This window comes from Vanellus vanellus (assembly GCF_965231255.1).
Source record: "Vanellus vanellus genome assembly, contig: HAP1_SCAFFOLD_1924, whole genome shotgun sequence".
Taxonomy (NCBI): Eukaryota; Metazoa; Chordata; class Aves; order Charadriiformes; family Charadriidae; genus Vanellus; species Vanellus vanellus.
The window spans coordinates 1-23,900 of record NW_028127098.1 but is presented as its reverse complement, the minus strand read 5'-3'; the positions used below and the strand labels follow the sequence as shown (position 1 = coordinate 23,900).

Sequence of the window (23,900 nt, the reverse complement as noted above, 5' to 3'; positions counted from 1 at the left end):
CCCAAATCCCCGTGTCCCCCCCATTACCCTGTGCCCATGTCCCCCCATTACCCCATCCCCGTGTCCCCATGTCCCCCCGTCCCCGTGTCCCCCGTGTCCCCCTGTCCCCGTGTCCCCCATCCCCGTGTCCCCAAGTCCCCTGTGTCCCCCCATTACCCTGTCCCCAAGTCCCCAAGTCCCCATGTCCCCCCGTCCCTGTGTCCCCCGTGTCCCCCCATCCCCGTGTCCCCAAGTCCCCATGTCCCCCGTGTCCCCCCATCCCCGTGTCCCTGTGTCCCCCCGTCCCTGTGTCCCCCGTGTCCCCCCATCCCCGTGTCCCCAAGTCCCCATGTCCCCCTGTCCCCATGTCCGCCTGTCCCCAAATCCCTGTGTCCCCCCATCCCTGTGTCCCCCGTGTCCCCCCACTACCATGTCCCCCTGTCCTGTGTCCCCCCGTCCCCGTGTCCCCAAGTCCCCATGTCCCCCTGTCCCCATGTCCCCCTGTCCCCAAATCCCTGTGTCCCCCCATCCCTGTGTCCCCCGTGTCCCCCCACTACCATGTCCCCCTGTCCTGTGTCCCCCCGTCCCCGTGTCCCCAAGTCCCCATGTCCCCCTGTCCCCAAATCCCTGTGTCCCTCTGTCCCCCTGTCCCCACGTCCCCGTGTCCCCCGTGTCCCCCCCCCCGGCGCAGGGAGGCGCAGGCGGTTCCTGGGGGGGGGGTGGGGGGGTTTATTTGGGGCTTTATGGCTTTTGGGGCCCCCCCGGCCCCACACGAAGACACACACTGGGGGGGGGACGGGACATACTGGGAGGTGGGGACACACATACTGGGGGAGGGGGACATATACTGGGGGGGGGGTGGACGCACACTGGGGGGGGGACACACTGGGGGGGGGGACACACATTGGGGTCCACTTTGGGGGGGGGGGGCACACACTGAGGTGGGGGGGGCCAATCTGGGGGGGGGCCCCCCCATACGTACACATTTTGGGGGGGGGGGGGGCATAGACACACACGGGGCCCCCCCAAATCTGAACACACCGGGGGAGGGGGGGGGGGTCCTTCGCGTGTTTTTTGGGGGCCCCCCCACCCCCCACCCCGGATGTTGGGGTTCACAGTGGGGGGGGGGGGGGAGAGGGGGGAAGGGGGGGTCGGGCCCCCTCCCCTCCCCCCCCCCCAATGTCGTGGAAGTTGGGGGCCCCCCCCCGGGGGGGGGGAGGGGGGGGTCCGGGGGTCCTTATGGCTTCGGTGTCGGGGTGCCCCCCCCCCCCCCTCCCCCCGGTGAGCCGCTGCCTCCGGCCCCACCGCCTGTGGGGAGAGAGGGGTCAGCGCCCTTCCCAGTATGGCCCAGTGACCTCCCAGTATGGCCCAGTAGCCCCCCCAGGATGGTAATGTGGCCCCCCAGAATGGCCCAGTGTCCCCAGTATGGTAAAGTGTCCCCCAGTATGGTAATGTGCCCCCCAGTATGGCCCAGTGCACCCCAGTATGGTAAAGCATCCCCCAGTATGGTAAAGTGCCCTCCCAGTATGGCCCAGTGCACCCCAGTATGGTAAAGTGTCCCCCAGTATGGTAAAGTGCCCTCCCAGTATGGCCCAGTGCACCCCAGTATGGTAAAGTGTCCCCCAGTATGGTAATGTGCCCTCCCAGTATGGCCCAGTGCACCCCCAGTATGGTAAAGTGCCCTCCCAGTATGGCCCAGTGCACCCCAGTATGGTAAAGCGTCCCCCAGTATGGTAAAGTGCCCTCCCAGTATGGCCCAGTGCAACCCAGTATGGTAAAGTGTCCCCCAGTATGGTAAAGTGTTCTCACAGTATGGCCCAGTGCACCACAGTATGGTAAAGTGTCCCCCAGTATGGTAATGTGCCCTCCCAGTATGGCCCAGTGCACCCCCAGTATGGTAAAGTGCCCTCCCAGTATGGCCCAGTGCACCCCAGTATGGTAAAGCGTCCCCCAGTATGGTAATGTGCCCTCCCAGTATGGCCCAGTGCACCACAGTATGGTAAAGTGTCCCCCAGTATGGTAAAGTGCCCTCCCAGTATGGCCCAGTGCACCCCAGTATGGTAAAGTGTCCCCCAGTATGGTAAAGTGTCCCCCAGTATGGTAATGTGCCCTCCCAGTATGGCCCAGTGCACCCCCAGTATGGTAAAGTGCCCTCCCAGTATGGCCCAGTGCACCCCAGTATTGTAAAGCGTCCCCCAGTATGGTAAAGTGCCCTCCCAGTATGGCCCAGTGCACCCCAGTATGGTAATGTGCCCTCCCAGTATGGCCCAGTGCCCCCAGTATGGTAAAGTGTCCCCCAGTATGGTAATGTGCCCTCCCAGTATGGCCCAGTGCCCCCAGTATGGTAAAGTGTCCCCCAGTATGGCCCAGTGCACCCCAGTATGGTAAAGTGCCCTCCCAGTATGGCCCAGTATGGTAATGTGCCCCACCAGTATGGCCCCATGCTCTCCAGTATGGTCCCCAGTCCCCCCAGCGCAGCTCCCAGTCCCTCCCAGTGCCCCCAGCGTAGCTCCCAGTGCCTCCCACATGGCCCCAGTCCCCCCCAGTCCCTCCCAGTGCCTCCCATTACCCCCAGTGCAGCTCCCATTCCCTCCCAGTCCCCCCAGTGCAGCTCCCAGTGCCTCCCAGTGCCCCCAGTGCAGCTCCCAGTGCCTCCCAGTGCCCCCAATGCACCTCCCAGTCGCTCCCAGTGCCTCCCAGTGCCTCCCAGTCCCCCAAATGCAGCTCCCAGTCGCTCCCAGTGCCTCCCATTCCCTCCCAGTTCCCCCAGTGCAGCTCCCAGTGCCTCCCAGTCCCCCAAATGCAGCTCCCAGTTGCTCCCAGTGCCTCCCAGTGCCCCCAGTGCAGCTCCCAGTGCCTCCCAGTGCCCCCAATGCACCTCCCAGTCACTCCCAGTGCCTCCCAGTGCCCCAATGCAGCTCCCAGTGCCTCCCAGTGCCCCCAGTGCAGCTCCCAGTGCCTCCCAGTGCCCCCAATGCACCTCCCAGTCACTCCCAGTGCCTCCCAGTCCCTCCCAGTCCCCCCAGTGCAGCTCCTAGTGCCTGCCAGTGCCCCCAATGCACCTCCCAGTCGCTCCCAGTGCCTCCCAGTGCCCCCCAGTGCCCCAATGCAGCTCCCAGTGCCTCCCAGTGCCCCCAGTGCAGCTCCCAGTCGCTCCCAATGCCTCCCAGTGCCCCAATGCAGCTCCCAGTGCCTCCCAGTGCCCCCAGTGCAGCTCCCAGTCGCTCCCATTGCCTCCCAGTGCCCCAATGCAGCTCCCAGTGCCTCCCAGTGCCCCCAGTGCAGCTCCCAGTCACTCCCAGTGCCTCCCAGTCCCTCCCAGTCCCCCCAGTGCAGCTCCTAGTGCCTGCCAGTGCCCCCAATGCACCTCCCAGTCGCTCCCAGTGCCTCCCAGTGCCCCCCAGTGCCCCAATGCAGCTCCCAGTGCCTCCCAGTGCCCCCAGTGCAGCTCCCAGTCGCTCCCAATGCCTCCCAGTGCCCCAATGCAGCTCCCAGTGCCTCCCAGTGCCCCCAGTGCAGCTCCCAGTCGCTCCCATTGCCTCCCAGTGCCCCAATGCAGCTCCCAGTGCCTCCCAGTGCCCCCAGTGCAGCTCCCAGTCGCTCCCAGTGCCCCCAGTGCAGCTCCCAGTCGCTCCCAGTGCCTCCCAGTCCCCCCAGCGCAGCTCCCAGTGCCCCCCCAGTCCCCTCCCCAGTCCCTCCCAGTGCTCCCAGTGCCCCCAGTACCGGGCTGACTGGGCTCAGTCGGGGCTGAGGGGCTCCACCACAGCGCCGGATTTGTCCCGCGCCGACCCCTTGGACGGCAGCCCCAGCGCCTTCTCCTGCCACGGCACACGCGTGGGCACACGCGGGGACACGCAGGGGACACGCGGGGACACGCGGGGGACGCTCACGTGGGGACACGCGTGGGGACACACAGGGACACGTATGGGGACACGCGGGGACACGTAATGGGGACATGTGTGGGGACACGCAGGGACACATATGGGGACACGCGGGGACACGTAATGGGGACACGCATGGGGACACGCAGAGGACACTCGCGTGGGGACACGTGTGGGGACACACAGGGACACGTATGGGGACATGTGGGGACACAGAGGGGGACACGCGTGGGGACACACAGGGACACATATGGGGACACGCGGGGACACGTAATGGGGACACGTGTGGGGACACACAGGGACACGTATGGGGACATGTGGGGACACGTAATGGGACACACAGTGACATGCAGAGGACACTCGCGTGGGGACACGCATGGGGACACACAGGGACACGTGTGGGGACATGTGGGGACACAGAGGGGGACACTCATGGGGACACACAGGGACACATGGGGGACACTCACATGGGGACACGCGTGGGGACACGCAGGGACACGTAATGAGGACACGCGTGGGGACATGTGGGCACACGTATGGGGACATGTGGGGACATGTAATGGGACACGCAGGGACACACAGGGGATACTCGCATGGGGACATGCGTGGGGACACACAGGGACACGTATGGGGACATGTGGGGACACAGAGGGGGACACGTGTGGGGACACACAGGGACACATGGAGGACACTCATGGGGACACGCATGGGGACACGCAGGGACACGTATGGGGACACGTGGGGACATGTATTGGGGACACGCGTGGGGACATGCAGAGGACACTCACATGGGGACACGTGTGGGGACACGCAGGGACACGTATGGGGACATGTGGGGACACAGAGGGGGACACGCATGGGGACACGCAGGGACACATATGGGGACACATGGGGACATGTAATGGGGACACGTGTGGGGACACACAGGGACACGTATGGGGACACGCGGGGACACGTAATGGGGACACGCGTGGGGACACACAGGGACACGTATGGGGACACACAGGGACACGTATGGGGACACGCGGGGACACGTAATGGGGACACGCGTGGGGACACACAGGGGACACTCACATGGGGACATGTGTGGGGACACACAGGGACACATATGGGGACACGCGGGGACACAGAGGGGAACACGTAATGGGGACACACAGGGACACATGGGGGACACTCATGGGGACACGTGTGGGGACACGCAGGGACACGTATGGGGACACGTGGGGACATGTATTGGGGACACGCGTGGGGACATGCAGAGGACACTCACATGGGGACACGTGTGGGGACACACAGGGACACATGGGGGACACTCATGGGGACACGTGTGGGGACACGCAGGGACACGTATGGGGACACGTGGGGACATGTATTGGGGACACGCGTGGGGACATGCAGAGGACACTCACATGGGGACATGCGTGGGGACACACAGGGACACATGGGGGACACTCATGGGGACACACATGGGGACACGCAGGGACACGTATGGGGACACGCGGGGACACGTAATGGGGACACGTGTGGGGACACACAGGGACACGTATGGGGACATGTGGGGACACGTAATGGGACACACAGTGACATGCAGAGGACACTCGCGTGACGACACGTGTGGGGACACACAGGGACACATAGGGACACATATGTGACATGTAATGGGACACGCAGGGGACACTCACATGAGAACACGTGTAGGAACATGTGGGGACATGTAATGGGACACACGGGGACACGCAGGTGACACTCCCATGGGGACACGCAGGGACACACGTGGGGACACATGTGGGGACACATGGGGACATGTAATGGGACACGCAGGGGACACACAGGGGGACGCTCACACGGTGACACGCATGGGGACATGTGGGGACACAGAGGGGGACACTCACATGGGGACACGCGTGGGGACATGCAGGGACACATATAGGGACACGTGGGGACATGTAATGGGACACGCGGGGGACACTCACATGGGGACATGTGTGCGACATGCAGGGACACGTGTGGGGACATGCAAGGACACGCAGGGGACACTCGTGTGGGGACACGCAGGGACATGCGGGGGACACTCACATGGGGACACGTGTGGGGACACGCAGGGACACGTTTGGGCACATGTGGGGACACATATGGGGACACGCGTGGGCACATGTGGGGGGGACACGCGGGGGGGAACACGTGGGACACTCACAGGGGGACACGCAGGGACACGTATGGGGACACACGTGGGGTCCTGTGGGTGGGTGGGGGGGTCCCTTGGAGGGGGGTCCATGTGGGTCCTGGGGCGTCCCCTATGGGTGGGGGGGTCCCTATGGGTGGGGGGGTCCCCTATGGGTGTGTGGGGGTCTCTATGGGCACTGGGGGGGTCCCCTATGGGTGCAGGGGGGTCCCTATGGGTGCGGGGGGGTCTTTATGGGTGCTGGGGGGGTCCCCTATGGGTTTGGGGGGGGTCTCTATGGGTGCTGGGGGGTCCCTATGGATGCTGGGGGGTCCCCTATGGGTGCGGGGGGGTCTTTATGGGTGCTGGGGGGTCTCTATGGGTGGGGGGGGTCCCTATGGGTGCTGGGGGGTCCCCTATGGGTGTGGGGGGGTCTTTATGGGTGTGGGGGGTCCCTATGGGTGCTGGGGGGGGGGGCTGTGGGTGGGAGGGGGGTCCTGGGGCTGGGGGGGGTCTCTATGGGAGGTGGGGGGTCCCTATGGGTGCTGGGGGGTCCATATGGCTGCTGGGGGGCCCTTATTGGAACTGGGGGGTCTCTATGGGTGCTGGGGGGTCTCTATGGGTGCTGGGGGTCTCTGGGGGTGCTGGGGGGGTCCCTGTGGGTGGAGGGGTTCCCCTGGGTGGGTGGGGTCTCTATGGGAGGTGGGGGGTCCCTATGGGTGCTGGGGGGTCCATATGGGTCCCGGGGAGTCCCTGGGGGTGGGGGGGTCCCTGGGGGGGGGCGTCCTGGGGGGGGTGGGGTGTGTCTCTATGGGTGCTGGGGGGGGTCCCTGTGGGTGGAGGGGGTCCCCTGGGTGGGTGGGGTCTCTATGGGAGGTGGGGGGTCCCTATGGGTGCTGGGGGGTCCATATGGGTCCCGGGGAGTCCCTGTGGGTGGGGGGGTCCCTGGGGGGGGGTTCTGGGGGGGTGTGTGTGTCTCTATGGGAGGTGGGGGGTCCCTGTGGGTGGAGGGGGTCCCCTGGGTGGGTGGGGTCTCTATGGGAGGTGGGGGGTCCCTGTGGGTGCTGGGGTGTCTCTATGGGTGCTGGGGGGGGTCCCTGTGGGTGGAGGGGGTCCCCTGGGTGGGTGGGGTCTCTATGGGAGGTGGGGGGTCCCTATGGGTGCTGGGGGGTCCATATGGGTCCCGGGGAGTCCCTGTGGGTGGGGGGGTCCCTGGGGGGGGGTTCTGGGGGGGTGTGTGTGTCTCTATGGGAGGTGGGGGGTCCCTGTGGGTGGAGGGGGTCCCCTGGGTGGGTGGGGTCTCTATGGGAGGTGGGGGGTCCCTGTGGGTGCTGGGGTGTCTCTATGGGTGCTGGGGGGGGTCCCTGTGGGTGGAGGGGGTCCCCTGGGTGGGTGGGGTCTCTATGGGAGGTGGAGGGTCCCTATGGGTGCTGGGGGGTCCATATGGGTCCTGGGGAGTCCCTGTGGGTGGGGGGGTCCCTGGGGGGGGGGGTCCTGGGAGGGGGGGGGTGTCTCTATGGGAGGTGGGGGGTCCCTGTGGGTGCTGGGGTGTCTCTATGGGTGCTGGGGGGGTCCCCTGGGTGGGGTCTCTATGGGAGGTGGGGGGTCCCTATGGGTGCTGGGGGGCCCTTATGGGAACTGGGGGGTCTCTATGGGTGCTGGGGGGTCTCTATGGGTGCTGGGGGTCTCTGGGGGTGCTGGGGGGGTCCCTGTGGGTGGAGGGGGTCCCCTGGGTGGGTGGGGTCTCTATGGGAGGTGGGGGGTCCCTATGGGTACTGGGGAGCCCTTATGGGAACTGGGGGGTCTCTATGGGAACTGGGGGGTCTCTATGGGTGCTGGGGGTCTCTGAGGGTGCTGGGGGTCTCTGGGGGTGCTGGGGGGGGTCCCATGGGTGGGGGGATCTCACCTCGACCAGGGTGTGCCAGTGCTCGATGGGTTTGCGGGGGTTGGCCAACATCTGCGCCCAGTGCTCCCGGCCCGGTCCCTCCGCGTCGCTGCCCACCCGGCACAGCCCGATCACCTCGTTGTGCCCGATGCTGCGGGGACCGACACGCGCATGGCACCCACGGCACCCAGGGCACCCAGCACCCACGGCACCCAGGGCACCCAGGGCACCCAGGACAGCCAGGACAGCCAGGACAGCCAGGGCACCCAGGGTACCCAGCACCCACGGCACCCAGGGCATCCAGGGCACCCAGGGCATCCAGGGCACCCAGGACAGCCAGGGAACCCAGGGAAACCAGGGCACACATGGCACCCAGCTCCCAGGGCATCCAGGGCACCCGAAGCACCCAGGGCATCCAGGGCACACATGGCAGCCAGCACCCAGGACAGCCAGGGCACCCAGGGCACACATGGCACCCAGGGCATCCAGGGCACCCAGGACAGCCAGGACAGCCAGGGCACCCAGGGCACCCAGCACCCAGGGCACTCAGGGCACCCAGGACAGCCAGGGAACCCAGGGCACACATGGCACCCAGCTCCCAGGGCACCCAGGGCACCCACGGCACCCAGGACAGCCAGGGAACCCAGGGCACACATGGCACCCATGGCAGCCAGCACCCAGAGCACCCAGGGCATCCAGGGCACCCAGCTCCCAGGGCACCCAGGGCACCCACGGCACCCAGGACAGCCAGGGAACCCAGGGCACACATGGCACCCAGGGCACCCATGGCACCCAGCAGCCAGGGCACCCAGGGCATCCAGGGCATCCAGGGCATCCAGGACAGCCAGGGCACCCACGGCACTCATGGCACCCAGCACCCGGCACCCAGGGCACCCAGGGCACACATGGCACCCAGGGCATCCAGGACAGCCAGGGCACCCAGGGCACCCAGGGCACCCATGGCAGCCAGCACCCAGCACCCAGGGCACCCAGGGCACCCAGGGCACCCAGGGCACCCATGGCACACAGCACCCATGGCACCCACGGCACCCACAGCACCCAGGACAGCCACGCCACACACAGCACCTGGCACCCAGGGCAGCCATGGCACCCATGGCACCCAGCACCCATGGCAGCCAGGGACCCAGGGCAGGTATAGCACCCAGCATCCGGGACAGCCCGGCTACCCACTGCACACATGGCACCCACAGCAGCCTGGGCACCCATGGCACCCAGGGCAATCAGGAAAGCCAGGGCACCCATGGCACCCAGGGCACCCAGGGCACCCATGGCACACAGCACCCATGGCACCCACGGCACCCACAGCACCCAGGACAGCCACGCCACACACAGCACCTGGCACCCAGGGCATCCAGGGCACCCATGGCACCCAGCACCCATGGCAGCCAGGGACCCAGGGCAGGTATAGCACCCAGCATCCGGGACAGCCTGGGTACCCACTGCACACATGGCACCCACAGCAGCCTGGGCAACCGGCACCCAGGAAAGCCAGGGCACCCATGGCACCCAGGGCACCCAGGGCACCCAGGACAGCCAGGGAACCCAGGGCACACATGGCACCCAGCTCCCAGGGCATCCAGGGCACCCAGGGCACCCAGCAGCCACGGCACCCAGCACCCAAGGCAGCCAGGGCACTCCTGCACCCATTGCACCAGGGCAACCATGGCAACCAGGGCACCCACGGCACCGGGCACCCAGGGAATTCAGGGCAGCCGGCACCCAGGGACACGGGACACCCGTGGACGCAGGGCACCCAGGGCAGCCAGGGCACCCAGGGAACACAGGGCAGCCGGCACCCAGGGACACAGGGCACCCATGGCACCCAGGGACCCAGGGACACAGGGACCCAGGGACACAGGGACACAGGGACACAGGGCACCCATGGCACCCAGGGACCCAGGGACACAGGGACCCAGGGACACAGGGCACCCATGGCACCCAGGTACCCAGGGACACAGGGACACAGGGACACAGGGCACCCATGGCACCCAGGGACCCAGGGACACAGGGACACAGGGACACAGGGCACCCATGGCACCCAGGGACCCAAGGACACAGGGACACAGGGACACAGGGCACCCATGGCACCCATGGCACCCAGGGACCCAGGGACACAGGGACCCAGGGACACAGGGCACCCATGGCACCCATGGCACCCATGGACCCAGGGACCCAGGACACCCAGGGACACAGGACACCCATGGACCCAGGGCACCCAGGGACACAGGGACACAGGACACCCATGGACCCAGGGCACCCAGGGACACAGGGACACAGGACACCCATGGACCCAGGGCACCCAGGGACACAGGGACACAGGGACCCAGGGCACCCAGGGACACCCATGGACACAGGGCACCCATGGCACCCATGGCACCCATGGCACCCATGGCACCCATGGCACACAGGGACCCAGGACACCCAGGACACCCATGGCACCCATGGACCCAGGGACCCAGGACACCCAGGGACACAGGGCACCCAGGGACACAGGGACACAGGGACCCAGGGCACCCAGGGACACCCATGGACACAGGGCACCCATGGCACCCATGGCACCCATGGCACCCATGGCAGCCAGGGCACCCAGGGACACAGGACACCCATGGCACCCATGGCACCCATGGCACCCATGGACACAGGGACCCAGGACACCCAGGGCATGGTCCCATGGTTGACCCATAGTCGACAACGGCGATGGTGAGGCTGACGTGGTGCACGCTCTCGTGCAACACCCCTCGCATCAGAGCTCACCCACTCAGCTCCACACTCCACACCAGCCCCATAGCGACCCCCCAGCCCCACGGCGAGTGGACCCACACATCCGGGACCCCCAACTCACCAGTCGTAGTCGACGACGGCGATGGTGAGGCTGACGTGGTGCACGCTCTCGTGCAACACCCCTCGCACTAGAGCTCACCCACTCAGCTCCACACTCCACACCAGCCCCATAGCGACCCCCCAGCCCCACGGCGAGTGGACCCACACATCCGGGACCCCCAACTCACCAGTCGTAATTGACGACGGCGATGGTGAGGCTGACGTGGTGCACGCTCTCGTGCAACACCCCTCGCACCAGAGCTCACCCCCCAAGCCCCAGGGCTACGGACCGGCCCCACACATTCCCCCAGCCCCACGGCGAGTGGACCCACACATCCAGGACCCCCAACTCACCAGTCGTAATCGACGACGGTGATGGTGAGGCTGATGTGGTGCACGCTCTCGTGCAACACCCCTCGCATCAGAGCTCACACACTCAGCTCCACACTCCACACCAGCCCCATAGCGACCCCCCAGCCCCACGGCGAGTGGACCCACACATCCAGGACCCCCAACTCACCAGTCGTAATCGACGACGGCGATGGTGAGGCTGACGTGGTGCACGCTCTCGTGCAACACCCCTCGCACCAGAGCTCACCCACTCAGCTCCACACTCCACACCAGCCCCATAGCGACCCCCCAGCCCCACGGCGAGTGGACCCACACATCCGGGACCCCCAACTCACCAGTCGTAGTCGACGATGGCGATGGTGAGGCTGACGTGGTGCACGCTCTCGTGCAACACCCCTCGCATCAGAGCTCACACACTCAGCCCCACGCCCTGCGCCAGCCCCATAGCGACCCCCCAGCCCCACGGCGAGTGGACCCACACATCCGGGACCCCCAACTCACCAGTCGTAGTCGACGACGGCGATGGTGAGGCTGACGTGGTGCACGCTCTCGTGCGGCACGTCGAACACGAGGGCCTCGTTGTAGCTGGGGTTGAGCGTGTTCTTCTTGATGGACGTCTTGCGCTTCTTCAGCCGCCGCCCCTCCGCCATCAGCGAGGCCTTCACGTAGGGGTCTGCGGGGGGCACTGCCCCATAGCGCCCCACGGCCGACCCACCGGGCCCCACGGCCACCCCACAGCGCCCCACGGCCACCCCACGGGGCCCCATGGCCACCCCATGGGCCCCACGGCCACCCCACAGCGCCCCACAGCCACCCCATGGGGTCCCACAGCATCCCACCCAGCCCCACGACTGACCCACAGCGCCCCACGGCCACCCCACGACATCCCATGGCAACCTGCAGAGCGCTACGACCACGCCACCGTTGACCCACCGAGCCCCATGGCCACCCCACGGGGCCCCATGGCCACCCCATGGGCCCCACAGCCACCCCACAGCGCCCCACAGCCACCCCATGGGGTCCCACAGCATCCACCCAGCCCCACGGCTGACCCACGTGTCCCCATGTCCCCCCATGTCTCCCCCGTGTCCCCCCATGTCCCCTGTCCCCCCTGTCCCCCTGGAGTCCCCGTGTCGTCCCCATGTCCCCCCATGTCCCCCCGTGTCCCCCGTGTCCCCCCGTGTCCCCTGTCCCCCTGGTGTCCCTGTGTCCCCTCCATGTCCCTCCGTGTCCCCCCATGTCCCCCCTGTCCCCCAGTGTCCCCCCGTGTCCCCCCGTCCCCCCGTGTCCCCCTGTCCCCCCCGTGTCCCCTGTCCCCCCTGTGCCCCCCGTGTCCCCTGTCTCTCTGGTGTCTCCCTGTCCCCCCGGTGTCCCCCTGTGCCCCCAGTATCCCCCTGTCCCCCCCTGTCCCCCCGGTGTCCCCCTGTCCCCCCGTGTCCCCCTGTCCCCCCTGTGCCCCCGGTGTCCCCCTGTCCCACCCGTGTCCCCCCCTGTCCCCCCGGTGTCCCCCTGTCCCCCCGGTGTCCCCCTGTGCCCGCGGTGTCCCCCTGTGCCCCCATGTCCCCTCCATGTCCCCCCGTATCCCCCCATGTCCCCCGTCCCCCTGGTGTCCCCCTGTTCTCCAGCGTCCCCTGTCCCCCCTGTCCCCCCATGTCCCCTGTCCCCCCTGTCCCCCCCGTGTCCCCTGTCCCCCCCGTGTCTCCCTGTCCCCCCGGTGTCCCCCTGTGCCCCCAGTGTCCCCCTGTCCCCCCATGTCCCCCTGTCCCCCTGGTGTCTCCCTGTCCCCCCGGTGTCCCCCTGTGCCCCCATGTCCCCTCCATGTCCCCCCATATCCCCCCATGTCCCCTGTCCCCCCGGTGTCCCCCTGTCCCCCTGGTGTCCCCCTGTCCCCGTGTCCCCCCCCCGTCACCCCAGTGTCCCCCTGTCCCCCCGGTGTCCCCCTGACCCCCGTGTCCCCGTGTCCCCCAGTGTCCCCTGTCTCCCCTGTCCCCCTGGTGTCCCCCTGTCCCCCCTGTGTCCCCCCCTGTCCCCCTGTGTCCCCCCCTATCCCCTCGGTGTCCCCCTGTGCCCCCGGTGTCCCCCTGTCCCCCCCTGTCCCCCTGTCCCCCTGTGTCCCCCTGGTCCCCCAGTGTCTCCCTGTCCCCCCGGTGTCCCCCTGTGCCCCCAGTGTCCCCCTGTCCCCCCCTGTGTCCCCCCCTGTCCCCCTGTGTCCCCCCCTATCCCCCCGGTGTCCCCCTGTGCCCCCGGTGTCCCCCTGTCCCCCCATGTCCCCCTGTCCCCCTGTGTCCCCCTGTCCCCCTGTCCCCCCTGTCCCCCCGATGTCCCCCTGGTCCCCCAGTGTCCCCCTGTCCCCCCTGTGTCCCCTGTCCCCCCAGTGTCCCCCTGTCCCCCCTGTGTCCCCTGTCTCCCCAGTGTCTCCCTGTCCCCCCGGTGTCCCCCTGTGCCCCCAGTGTCCCCCTGTGCCCCCAGTGTCCCCCTGTCCCCCCCTGTGTCCCCCCCTGTCCCCCTGTGTCCCCCCCTATCCCCCCGGTGTCCCCCTGTGCCCCCGGTGTCCCCCTGTCCCCCCCTGTCCCCCTGTGTCCCCCCCTATCCCCCCGGTGTCCCCCTGTGCCCCCGGTGTCCCCCTGTCCCCCCCTGTCCCCCTGTGTCCCTGTGTCCCCCTGGTCCCCCAGTGTCCCCCTGTCCCCCCTGTGTCCCCTGTCTCCCCAGTGTCTCCCTGTCCCCCCGGTGTCCCCCTGTGCCCCCAGTGTCCCCCTGTCCCCCCCTGTGTCCCCCCCTGTCCCCCTGTGTCCCCCCCTATCCCCTCGGTGTCCCCCTGTGCCCCCGGTGTCCCCCTGTCCCCCCCTGTCCCCCTGTCCCCCTGTGTCCCCCTGGTCCCCCAGTGTCCCCCTGTGCCCCCGGTGTCCCCCTGTCCCCCCATGTCCCCCTGTCCCCCTGTGTCCCCCTGTCCCCCCTGTCCCCCCTGTCCCCCCGATGTCCCCCCGATGCCCCCCCGTGTCCCGCCGCGTCCCCGCGCACCCGAGTAGCCGGTGAGGTCCATGGCGCGCAGGTTGGAGGCGCGGATGACGGTGACGGTGAGGCGCCCGGCCGTCGGCAGGTAGCACAGCGAGAAGTTCACCTCCCCCAGGTCCGCCTTCTCCTGCCCAGGTCGGGGGTCAGAGGTCACGGGGAGGGGGGTCGGGGGTCACAAGTTGGGGTCAGGGTCATCAGGGTCACGGGTTGGGTCAGGGGTCAGGGTCACCGGACAGGGCAGAGGTCCCCTGTCCCCACTGCCCCCATCTCCCCCGTCCCCACCACCCCCTGTCCCCATCGTCCTCTGGCCCCAACCACACCACTGTCCCATCCCCACTGTCCCCTGTCCCCACCGTCCCCTGTCCCCACTGTCCCCCATCCCCACCATCCCCACCATCTCCTGTCCCCACTGTCCCATCCCCTTCCCCACCATCCCCACCATCCCCACCATCCCCACTATCCCTATCCCCACTGTCCCGTCCCCACCATCCCCTGTCCCCATCGTCCCCTGTCCCTACTGTCCCCCATCCCCACCATCCCCACTGTCCCCTGTCCCCACTGTCACCCATCCCCTGTCCCATTCCCACCATCCCATCCCCACTGTCCCATCCCCACCATTCCCACCATTCCCACTGTCCCCTGTCCCCCATCCCGTCTCCCGTCCCCTGTCCATCCCCACTGTCCCCTGTCCCCCGTCCCCTGTCCCCACTGCCCCCATCTCCCCCATCCCCACCACCCCCTGTCCCCACCGTCCCCTGTCCCCATCGTCCTCTGCCCCAACCACACCACTGCCATCCCCACTGTCCCCCGTCCCCACCATCCTCCCCGTCCCCACTGTCCCATCCCCACCATCCCCACTGTCCCATCTTCACCATTCCCACCATCCCCACTGTCCCATCCCCACCTTTCCCACCATCCCCACTGTCCCCTGTCCCCACTGTCCCATTCCCACCATCCCCAGTGTCCCCACTGTCCCCTGTCCCCACTGTCCCCCATCCCCACCATTCCCACTGTCCCATTCCCACCATCCCCAGTGTCCCCCATCCCCACCATCCCCACTGTCCCGTCCCCACCATCCCCACCATTCCCACCATCCCCACTGTCCCCTGTCCCTGCTGTCCCATTCCCACCATCCCCACCATCCCCACTGTCCCATCCCCACCATCCCCACCATCCCCACTGTCCCATCCCCACCATTCCCACCATCCCCACTGTCCCCTGTCCCCACTGTCCCATCCCCACCATCCCCACCATCCCCACCATCCCCACCATCCCCACTGTCCCATCTTCACCATCCCCACCATCCCCACTGTCCCATCCCCACTGTCCTATCCCCACCATCCCCACTGTCCCATCTTCACCATCCCCACCATACCCACTGTCCCATCCCCACCATCCCCACCATCCCCACTGTCCCATCTTCACCATTCCCACCATTCCCACTGTCCCATTCCCACCATCCCCACTGTCCCATCTTCACCATTCCCACCATCCCCACTGTCCCATCCCCACCATCCCCACCATCCCCACCATCCCCACTGTCCCATCCCCACTGTCCCATCTTCACCATTCCCACCATTCCCACTGTCCCATCTCCCCCATCCCCACCATCCCCACCGTCCCCTGTCCCCACTGTCCCATTCCCACCATCCCCACCACCCCTACCATCCCCACTGTCCCATCTTCACCATTCCCACCATTCCCACTCCCCCATCCCCACCATCCCCCATCCCCACCACCCCATCCCCACCGCCCCCCCCTTCCCCTCCCGTGTCCCCGTCCCCCCCCCGTGTCCCCCTCACCCCGCTGCCCTCCAGGATGTCCCTCCAGATGGGCCCCTGCGCCGCCCTCTCGGTGGCCTCCAGCAGGTTGTCCACCACCACCTGCCCGATGAGGTCGTGCCGGGAGAAGCGATCGAAATCGTAGACGCTGAAGTGAAGGCGCCGCCGCGGCAGTTCGCCGAAGGGCACCCCGAAAGTGAAAGTCTCGTCGAAAACCGGGTTGAGAGTTTTCCGGTGCACCTTCGTTTGGAATTTCTTTTTCCGATCCGGCAGGAGGTAGATCTTCACGTAAGGGTCGGAAAAACCGTTGGCGTCCTTGGCGGGGAGGTCCAGGGCGCGCAGGATGCGCACCACCAGTTGCTGAGTGCCGTAGGCGTAACGCAACGACACGCTCAGGCGGCCGCAAGGTGGGGGGGGGCCGCTCCCCCCATCCCCTCTTCCTCCTTCTTCTCCTTCTCCTCCTCCTCCTCCTCCTCCTCCTCCTCCTCCTCCTCCTCCTCCGTCGTAGAGTTCCGGTTGGATTTGACCCAGGTTGGTGGGGTTCTGGTCCAGTTTGTCTTCCAGAGGGGCACTGGGAGGGGGAAATAGGGGGGGTTAAGGGGGGGGGGACACCCCCTAAGGGGGTGTGGGGACATAGGGACTGGGGGGGGGACGACACTACTGGAGAGGAGGACAGTGGTGGACATACACAGGTCCCAGCGGAGGAGGTTGTGGGGGCACTGGGGGACCCCTGGGGAACCCCCCCCATGGATGTGGGGAGATGGAGGGGGACACTTGTGACCCCCCCCCCCCATGTATGGGGTTGTGGGGACACCTGTGACCCCCCCCCCCCCAGGTATGGGGTGTGGGGACACTTCTGTGTCCCCCCATATATGGGGACACCCCCCAAAGCATGTGGGGACGTGGGGGGGGGGGGACACACACAAGTGACCCCCCCACCATGGGTGGGGACACTGGGGAACCCCCCGTGCTCCCCCCGTCCCCATGTCACACCCCCCCCGTCCCCATGTCACCCCTGTCCCTATGTCACCCCCACTCTGTGCCACCCCCATCCCTCTGCCCCCCACTCCTCCCCATGTCACCCCCCTGTCCCTGTGCCCCCCCTTATCCCCATGTCACCCCCCGTCCCCACGTCACCCCCCTGTCCCCATGTCACCCCCCTACCCCCATGTCACCCCCCGTCCCTGTGCCCCCCCTTATCCACATGTCCCCCTGTCCCCATGTCATCCTGTCCCTGTGCCCCCTGTCCCCATGTCACCCCCGTCCCCATGTCCCCCTGTCCCCATGTCCCCCTGTCCCTGTGCCCCCCGTCCCTATGTCCCCCCCACTCCATATGTCACCCCCGCCCCCATGTCACCCCCCATCCCCATGTCCCCCCGTCCCCATGTCCCCCCCACTCCGTGTCACCCCCTGTCCCCATGTCACCCCCCGTCCCCATGTCCCCCCGCCCCCATGTCACCCCCCCACCCCCATGTCCCCCCCACTCCATGTGTCACCCCCTGTCCCCATGTCACCCCCCCGTCCCCATGTCCCCCCGTCCCCATGTCCCCCCCACTCCATGTGTCACCCCCTGTCCCCATGTCACCCCCCCGTCCCCATGTCCCCCCCACTCCATGTGTCACTCCCATCCCCATGTCACCCCCCGTCCCCATGTCCCCCCGCCCCCACGTCACCCCCCCGTCCCCATGTCCCCCCCACTCCATGTGTCACCCCCCGTCCCCATGTCACCCCCCCATCCCCATGTCCCCCCCCATCCCCGTGCCCCCCCTTCCCCATGTCCCCCCGTCCCCATGTCCCCCCCACTCCATGTGTCACCCCCCGTCCCCATGTCACCCCCCCGTCCCCATGTCCCCCCCACTCCATATGTCACTCCCGTCCCCATGTCACCCCCCCACCCCCATGTCCCCCCCACTCCATGTGTCACCCCCCGTCCCCATGTCACCCCCCCTTCCCCATGTCCCCCCGTCCCCATGTCCCCCCCACTCCATACGTCACTCCCGTCCCCATGTCACCCCCCCACCCCCATGTCCCCCCCACTCCATGTGTCACCCCCCGTCCCCATGTCACCCCCCCTTCCCCATGTCCCCCCGTCCCCATGTCCCCCCCACTCCATACGTCACTCCCGTCCCCATGTCACCCCCCCACCCCCATGTCCCCCCCACTCCATGTGTCACCCCTGTCCCCATGTCACCCCCCCGCCCCCATGTCCCCCCCACTCCATACGTCACCCCCGTCCCCATGTCACCCCCCCCCCTTTGTCCCCTTGTCCCCACGTCCCCCCCCCCCCCCCAACGTCCCCAGGTCCCTACCTGCTGACCAGACCTCCCACGTGCTGCTGGGAGGGGGCGCTGGGCAGGGACCCCATCCCCTCCCCCCCCAACTCAGGGGGGGCCAATTGGGGGGTCCCCTGAAACTGGGGGGGTCCCAACGCCCGCGGCCCCCCCTCGGGACAGGGCCCCATGTCCAGGTAGCAGCGTTCGGGGGGGGGCTCAGGACCCGGTTCCCCTCTTTCGGGAAGAGGGTCCCCGAAAGGTCCCCCCCCCCCACTTTGGGGGGGTTCTTTGCGGGGGGGGGCCCCCGGCCCCCCCTTATGGCGCCAGGGGACCCAGCAGAGCTTCCAGGAGACGAAGAGGGACACCCCCAAAAGGACGATGCCGCAGAAGGTGACGATGACCGACAGGAGACTGACAGACACCTCTGGAGGGGGGACAGACAAACACGGGGGGGGTGACGCTTCAGGGGGGGGCCCCAAAAAATCAAGGGGGGCCCCCAAAAATTTGAGCGTGGGGGGTTCAAAGCCACCTGAGGGGCTCAGAACCTTCTTGGGGGCCCCATCACCCTCTTGGGGCCCCACCACCCTCTTGGGTTCCCACCATGTTCTTGGGGTCCCACCACAGTTTTGGGGTCCCACCACGTTCTTGAAATCACCATCAGACTCGGGGAGGCCCCAAAAATTCAGGGGGGGCCCAAAACTTTGAGGGTGGGGGGGTTTAAAGCCACCTGAGGGGCTCAGAACCTTCTTGGGGGCACCATCACCCTCTTGGGGCCCCACCACCCTCTTGGGGTCCCACCACCCCCTTGGGTTCCCACCATGTTCTTGGGTCCCACCACGGTTTTGGGGTCCCATCACGTTCTTGGGGTCACCATCAGACTTGGTGGGGCCCCAAAAATTCAGGGGGGGCCCAAAACTTTGAGAGTGGGGGGGTTTAAAGCCACGTGAAGGGCTCTGAACCTTCTTGGGGGCCCCATCACCCTCTTGGAGTCCCACCACCCCCTTGGGTTCCCACCATGTTCTTGGGTCCCACCACGGTTTTTGGGGTCCCCACCACGTTCTTGGGGTCACCATCAGACTCAGGGGGGCCCCAAAAATTCAGGGGGGGCCCAAAACTTTGAGGGTGGGGGTTTCAAAGCCACCTGAGGGGCTCAGAACCTTCTTGGGGGCACCATCACCCTCTTGGGGCCCCACCACCCTCTTGGGGTCCCACCATGGTTTTGGGGTCCCACCACGTTCTTGGGGTCACCATCAGACTCGGGGGGGACCCAAAAATTCAGGGAGGACCCAAAACTTTGAGGGTGGGGGGGTTTAAAGCCACATGAGGGGCTCTGAACCTTCTTGGGGGCACCATCACCCTCTTGGGGCCCCACCACCCTCTTGGGGTCCCACCACCCTCTTGGGTTCCCACCATGTTCTTGGGGTCCCACCATGGTTTTGGGGTCCCACCACGTTCTTGGGGTCACCATCAGACTTGGTGGGGCCCCAAAAATTCAGGGGGGGCCCAAAACTTTGAGGGTGGGGGGGTTTAAAGCCACGTGAGGGGCTCTGAACCTTCTTGGGGGCCCCATCACCCTCTTGGAGTCCCACCACCCTCTTGGGGTCCCACCATGTTCTTGGGTCCCACCACGGTTTTGGGGTCCCACCACGTTCTTGGGGTCACCATCAGACTCGGGGGGGACCCAAAAATTCAGGGGGGACCCAAAACTTTGAGGGTGGGGGGTTTAAAGCCAGCTGAGGGGCTCAGAACCTTCTTGGGGGCACCATCATTCTCTTGGGGTCCCACCATGTTCTTGGGGTCCCACCATGGTTTTGGGGTCCCACCACGTTCTTGGGGTCACCATCAGACTCGGGGGGGACCCAAAAATTCAGGGGGGCCCAAAACTTTGAGGGTGGGGGTTTCAAAGCCACCTGAGGGGCTCAGAACCTTCTTGGGGGCACCATCACCCTCTTGGAGTCCCACCACCCTCTTGGGGTCCCACCATGTTCTTGGGGTCCCACCATGGTTTTGGGTCCCCGTCACCCTCCTGGGGGTCCCCAAATTCCACCTGGGGGTCCCCAAATCCCACCCAAGGGGCCCACCACCCTCCTGGGGTCCACAGCACCCTCTTAGGGTCCCACCATGCTCTTGGGGTGCCCACCACCCCCACGGGGACCCCAAAACCCACCCCAGGGACCCACCACCCTCTCGGGGTCCCACCGCCTTCTTGGGGTCCCCGTCACTCTCCTGGGGGTCCCCAAATCCCACCTGGGGGTCCCCAAAACCCACCCAAGGGGCCCCCCACCCTCCTGGGGCCCACAGCACCCTCTTTGGGGGTGTCCCATCCCTTTTTGGGGGGGGTCCCATCCTTGGGGGAGGTCCCTTCTCTTTGGGGGTGTCCCATCCCTTTTTGGGGGGGGGTCCCATCCTTTCGGGGTGTCCCATCCCTTTGGGGGGGGTCTCTTCTCTTTGGGGGTATCCCATCCCTTTTTGGGGGGGGGTCCCATCCTGGGGGGGGTCTCTTCTCTTTGGGGGTGTCCCATCCCTTTTGGGGGGGGTGTCCCATCCTTGGGGGGGGGGTCCCTTCTCTTTGGGGTTGTCCCATCCCTTTTTGGGGGGGGGTCCCATCCTTGGGGGGGGTCCCTTCTCTTTGGGGGGGTCCCATTCCTTTTAGGGGGGGGGGGTCCCATCCTTGGGGGGGGGTCCCTTCTCTTTGGGGGGGTCCCATCCCTTTTTGGGGGGGTCTCTTCTCTTTGGGGGTGTCCCATCCCTTTTTGGGGGGGGGGTCCCATCCTGGGGGGGGTCTCTTCTCTTTGGGGGTGTCCCATCCCTTTTGGGGGGGGTGTCCCATCCTTGGGGGGGGGTCCCTTCTCTTTGGGGGGGTCCCATTCCTTTTAGGGGGGGGGGTCCCATCCTTGGGGGGGGGTCCCTTCTCTTTGGGGGTGTCCCATCCCTTTGGGGGGGGTGTCCCATCCTTGGGGGGGGTCCCTTCTCTTTGGGGGTGTTCCATCCCTTTTTGGGGTGGGGGTGTCCCATCCTTGGGGGGGGCCCTTCTCTTTGGGGGTCTCCCATCCCTTTTTGGGGGGGATCCATCTTTTGGGGGGTCCCTTCTCCTTGGGGGTGTCCCATCCCTTTTTGGGGGGGGGTCCCATCCTTGGGGGGGGGGTCGCTTCTCTTTGGGGGGGTCCCATCCCTCTTTGGGGGGGGCTCTTCTCTTTGGGGGTGTCCCATCCCTTTTTGGGGTGTCTCTTCTCTTTGGGGGTTTCCCATCCCTTTTGGGGGGGTGTCCCATCCTTTCGGGGTGTCCCATCCCTTTGGGGGGGGGTCCCTTCTCTTTGGGGGTGTCCCATCCCTTTTTGGGGGGGGGTCCCATCCTTGGGGGGGGGGTCGCTTCTCTTTGGGGGTGTCCCATCCCTTTTTGGGGGGGGGGTCCCATCCTGGGGGGGGTCACTTCTCTTTGGGGGTGTCCCCATCCCTTTTTGGGGGGGGGGGTCCCATCCTGGGGGGGGTCTCTTCTCTTTGGGGTGTCCCATCCCTTTTTGGGGGGGGTTCCATACTTGGGGGGGGCCCTTCTCTTTGGTGGTGTCCCATCCCTTTTTGGGGGGGGGTCCCATCCTTGGAGGGGGGACCCTTCTCTTTGGGGGTGTCCCATCCCTTTTTGGGGGGGGGTCCCATCCTGGGGGGGGGTCTCTTCTCTTTGGGGGTGTCCCATCCCTTTTTGGGGGGGTGTCCCATCCTGGGGGGGGTCCCTTCTCCTTGGGGGTTTCCCATCCTTTTGAGGGGGGGTCTCTTCTCTTTGGGGGTGTCCCATCCCTTTGGGGGGGGGATCCTTCCAATGGGGGGGTCCCTTCTCCTTGGGGGTGTCCCATCCTTTTGGGGGGTGGGTGTCCCACCCTGGGGGGGGGGGGGGCGGGGGGGGGCGCTGACCGGCGTCGGAGGGTCGGGGGTGTCCGCGGTGGCGCAGGAGGGTCGGTGAACTCGAGGCACTTGTCGTGGGGGGGGCGGGCGCGGGGGGCGAAGCACAGCTCCTGCACCAGGCGCAGCGCGCTGCGGCACACGTCCTCCTCGTAGTCCCCCGACATGGCCGCCTGCGGCACGCCCAGACACGCCTGGCACACGTGTTGCACAATACACCTCGCACACGCACCTCGTGACACGCCTGGCACATGCCTGGCACACGCCTGGTACACGCCTGCCATGCACGCCTTGCAACACGCCTCGCATGCCTGGCACACGCACCTCGCGACACGCCTGGCACACGTGTTGCACAATACACCTCGCACACGCACCACGTGACACACCTGGCACACGCCTGGCATGCACGCCTCGCAACACACTTTGCACGCCGGGCACACGCACTTCGCGACACGCCTGGCACACGTGTTGCACAATACACCTCACACACGCACCACGTGACACGCCTGGCACACGCCTGGCATGCACGCCTCGCAAACACGCTTTGCACACCTCACGCACGCACCTCGCAACACGCCTGGCACACACACCTTGCGACACGCCTGGCACATGCCTGGCACACGCCTGGCATGGCTGGCATGCACGCCTCGCAACATGCCTCGCACGCCTGGCACACACACCTCACGACACGCCTGGCACATGTGCTGCACAACACACCTCACACACGCACCTCGCAACACGCCTGGCACACGTGCTTCACCACACGCCTGGCACAAGCGCCTCGCACGCCTCGCACGGCTCCCCACATCCCCCTGCCCCCCCACCCTCTTGTGTGACACGAGTGCGACACACATGCACACCCTCATCCCCATGCAACACGCGTGTGACGCGCATGCACACCCCTGTCCCTGTGCAACACACGCCTGACACGTGCACACCCTCTACCCCCGTGTGACACACGTGACACGCGTGTACACCCCATCCCCGTGCAACACACGCATACGACACACATGTACACCCCATCCCTGTGCGACACACGTGTAACACACACACACACCCGTGCGACACACGTGTGACACATGTGTACACCCCATCCCCGTGCGACACACGTGTGACACACACCCCCCTCACCCCCGTGCGACACACGCGTGTGACATCACCTGGGGGCGGCTGCGGCGGCCGTGGGGGGGGGTCAGCGCTCCCCGGGGGGGGGCAGGAGGGGCAGTGGGGGGCGGGGCCGGGCCATGCGCGCGGGGGGCGGGGCCTCGGAGGGGGCGGGGCCTCCGGGGGGGGGCGTGGCCTCGACGGCGACCTACGGGTGGAGATGGGGGGAGGGGGGGGAGGATGTTGGGGGGGGGGTCCCCCACCCCCTCCTCAGCCCCACAAGTGCCCCACCGAGACCCATATGTACACCCCCCAGACCCACAAGTGCCCCCCCGGCCCCATAACTGCCCCCCCCCAGCCCTACAACTGCCCCCCCAGACCCATAACTGCCCCCCCCAGACCCATAACTGCCCCCCCAGACCCACAAGTGTCCCCCTGAGCCCCACAACTGCCCCCCCGCGATGCCCACAACTGCCCCCCCCAGCCCCATAACTGCCCCTCCAACCCCACAACTGCCCCCCTAACCCGATAACTGCCCCCCCGACACCATAACTGCCCCTCCAGCCCCACAAGTGCCCCCCACGACACCCCCAACTGCCCCCCCAGCCCCACAACTGCCCCTCCAAGACCCACAACTGCCCCCCCCAGCCCCATAACTGACCACCCCCCTCTCAGCCCCACAACTGCCCCCCCATGGCTGACAATTACCCCCAGATCTGCCCCACTGAAGGGGGAACC

The 23,900-nt window shown here is 67.0% G+C and overlaps 1 protein-coding gene across 1 annotated transcript; it reads right to left on the bottom strand.

The window, feature by feature from the left end:
- Positions 1 to 3,716: 3,716 nt before the first annotated feature.
- On the bottom strand, positions 3,717 to 22,225 carry LOC309685515 (synaptotagmin-3-like; the record flags this gene model as incomplete). The annotated part of the gene is given in 9 exon segments (XM_082501274.1): positions 3,717 to 3,797; positions 7,928 to 8,057; positions 11,600 to 11,771; positions 14,117 to 14,237; positions 15,913 to 16,296; positions 16,390 to 16,462; positions 18,201 to 18,588; positions 22,071 to 22,110; positions 22,112 to 22,225. Coding segments are annotated over 9 exon segments (1,503 nt in total).
- Positions 22,226 to 23,900: the final 1,675 nt, after the last annotated feature.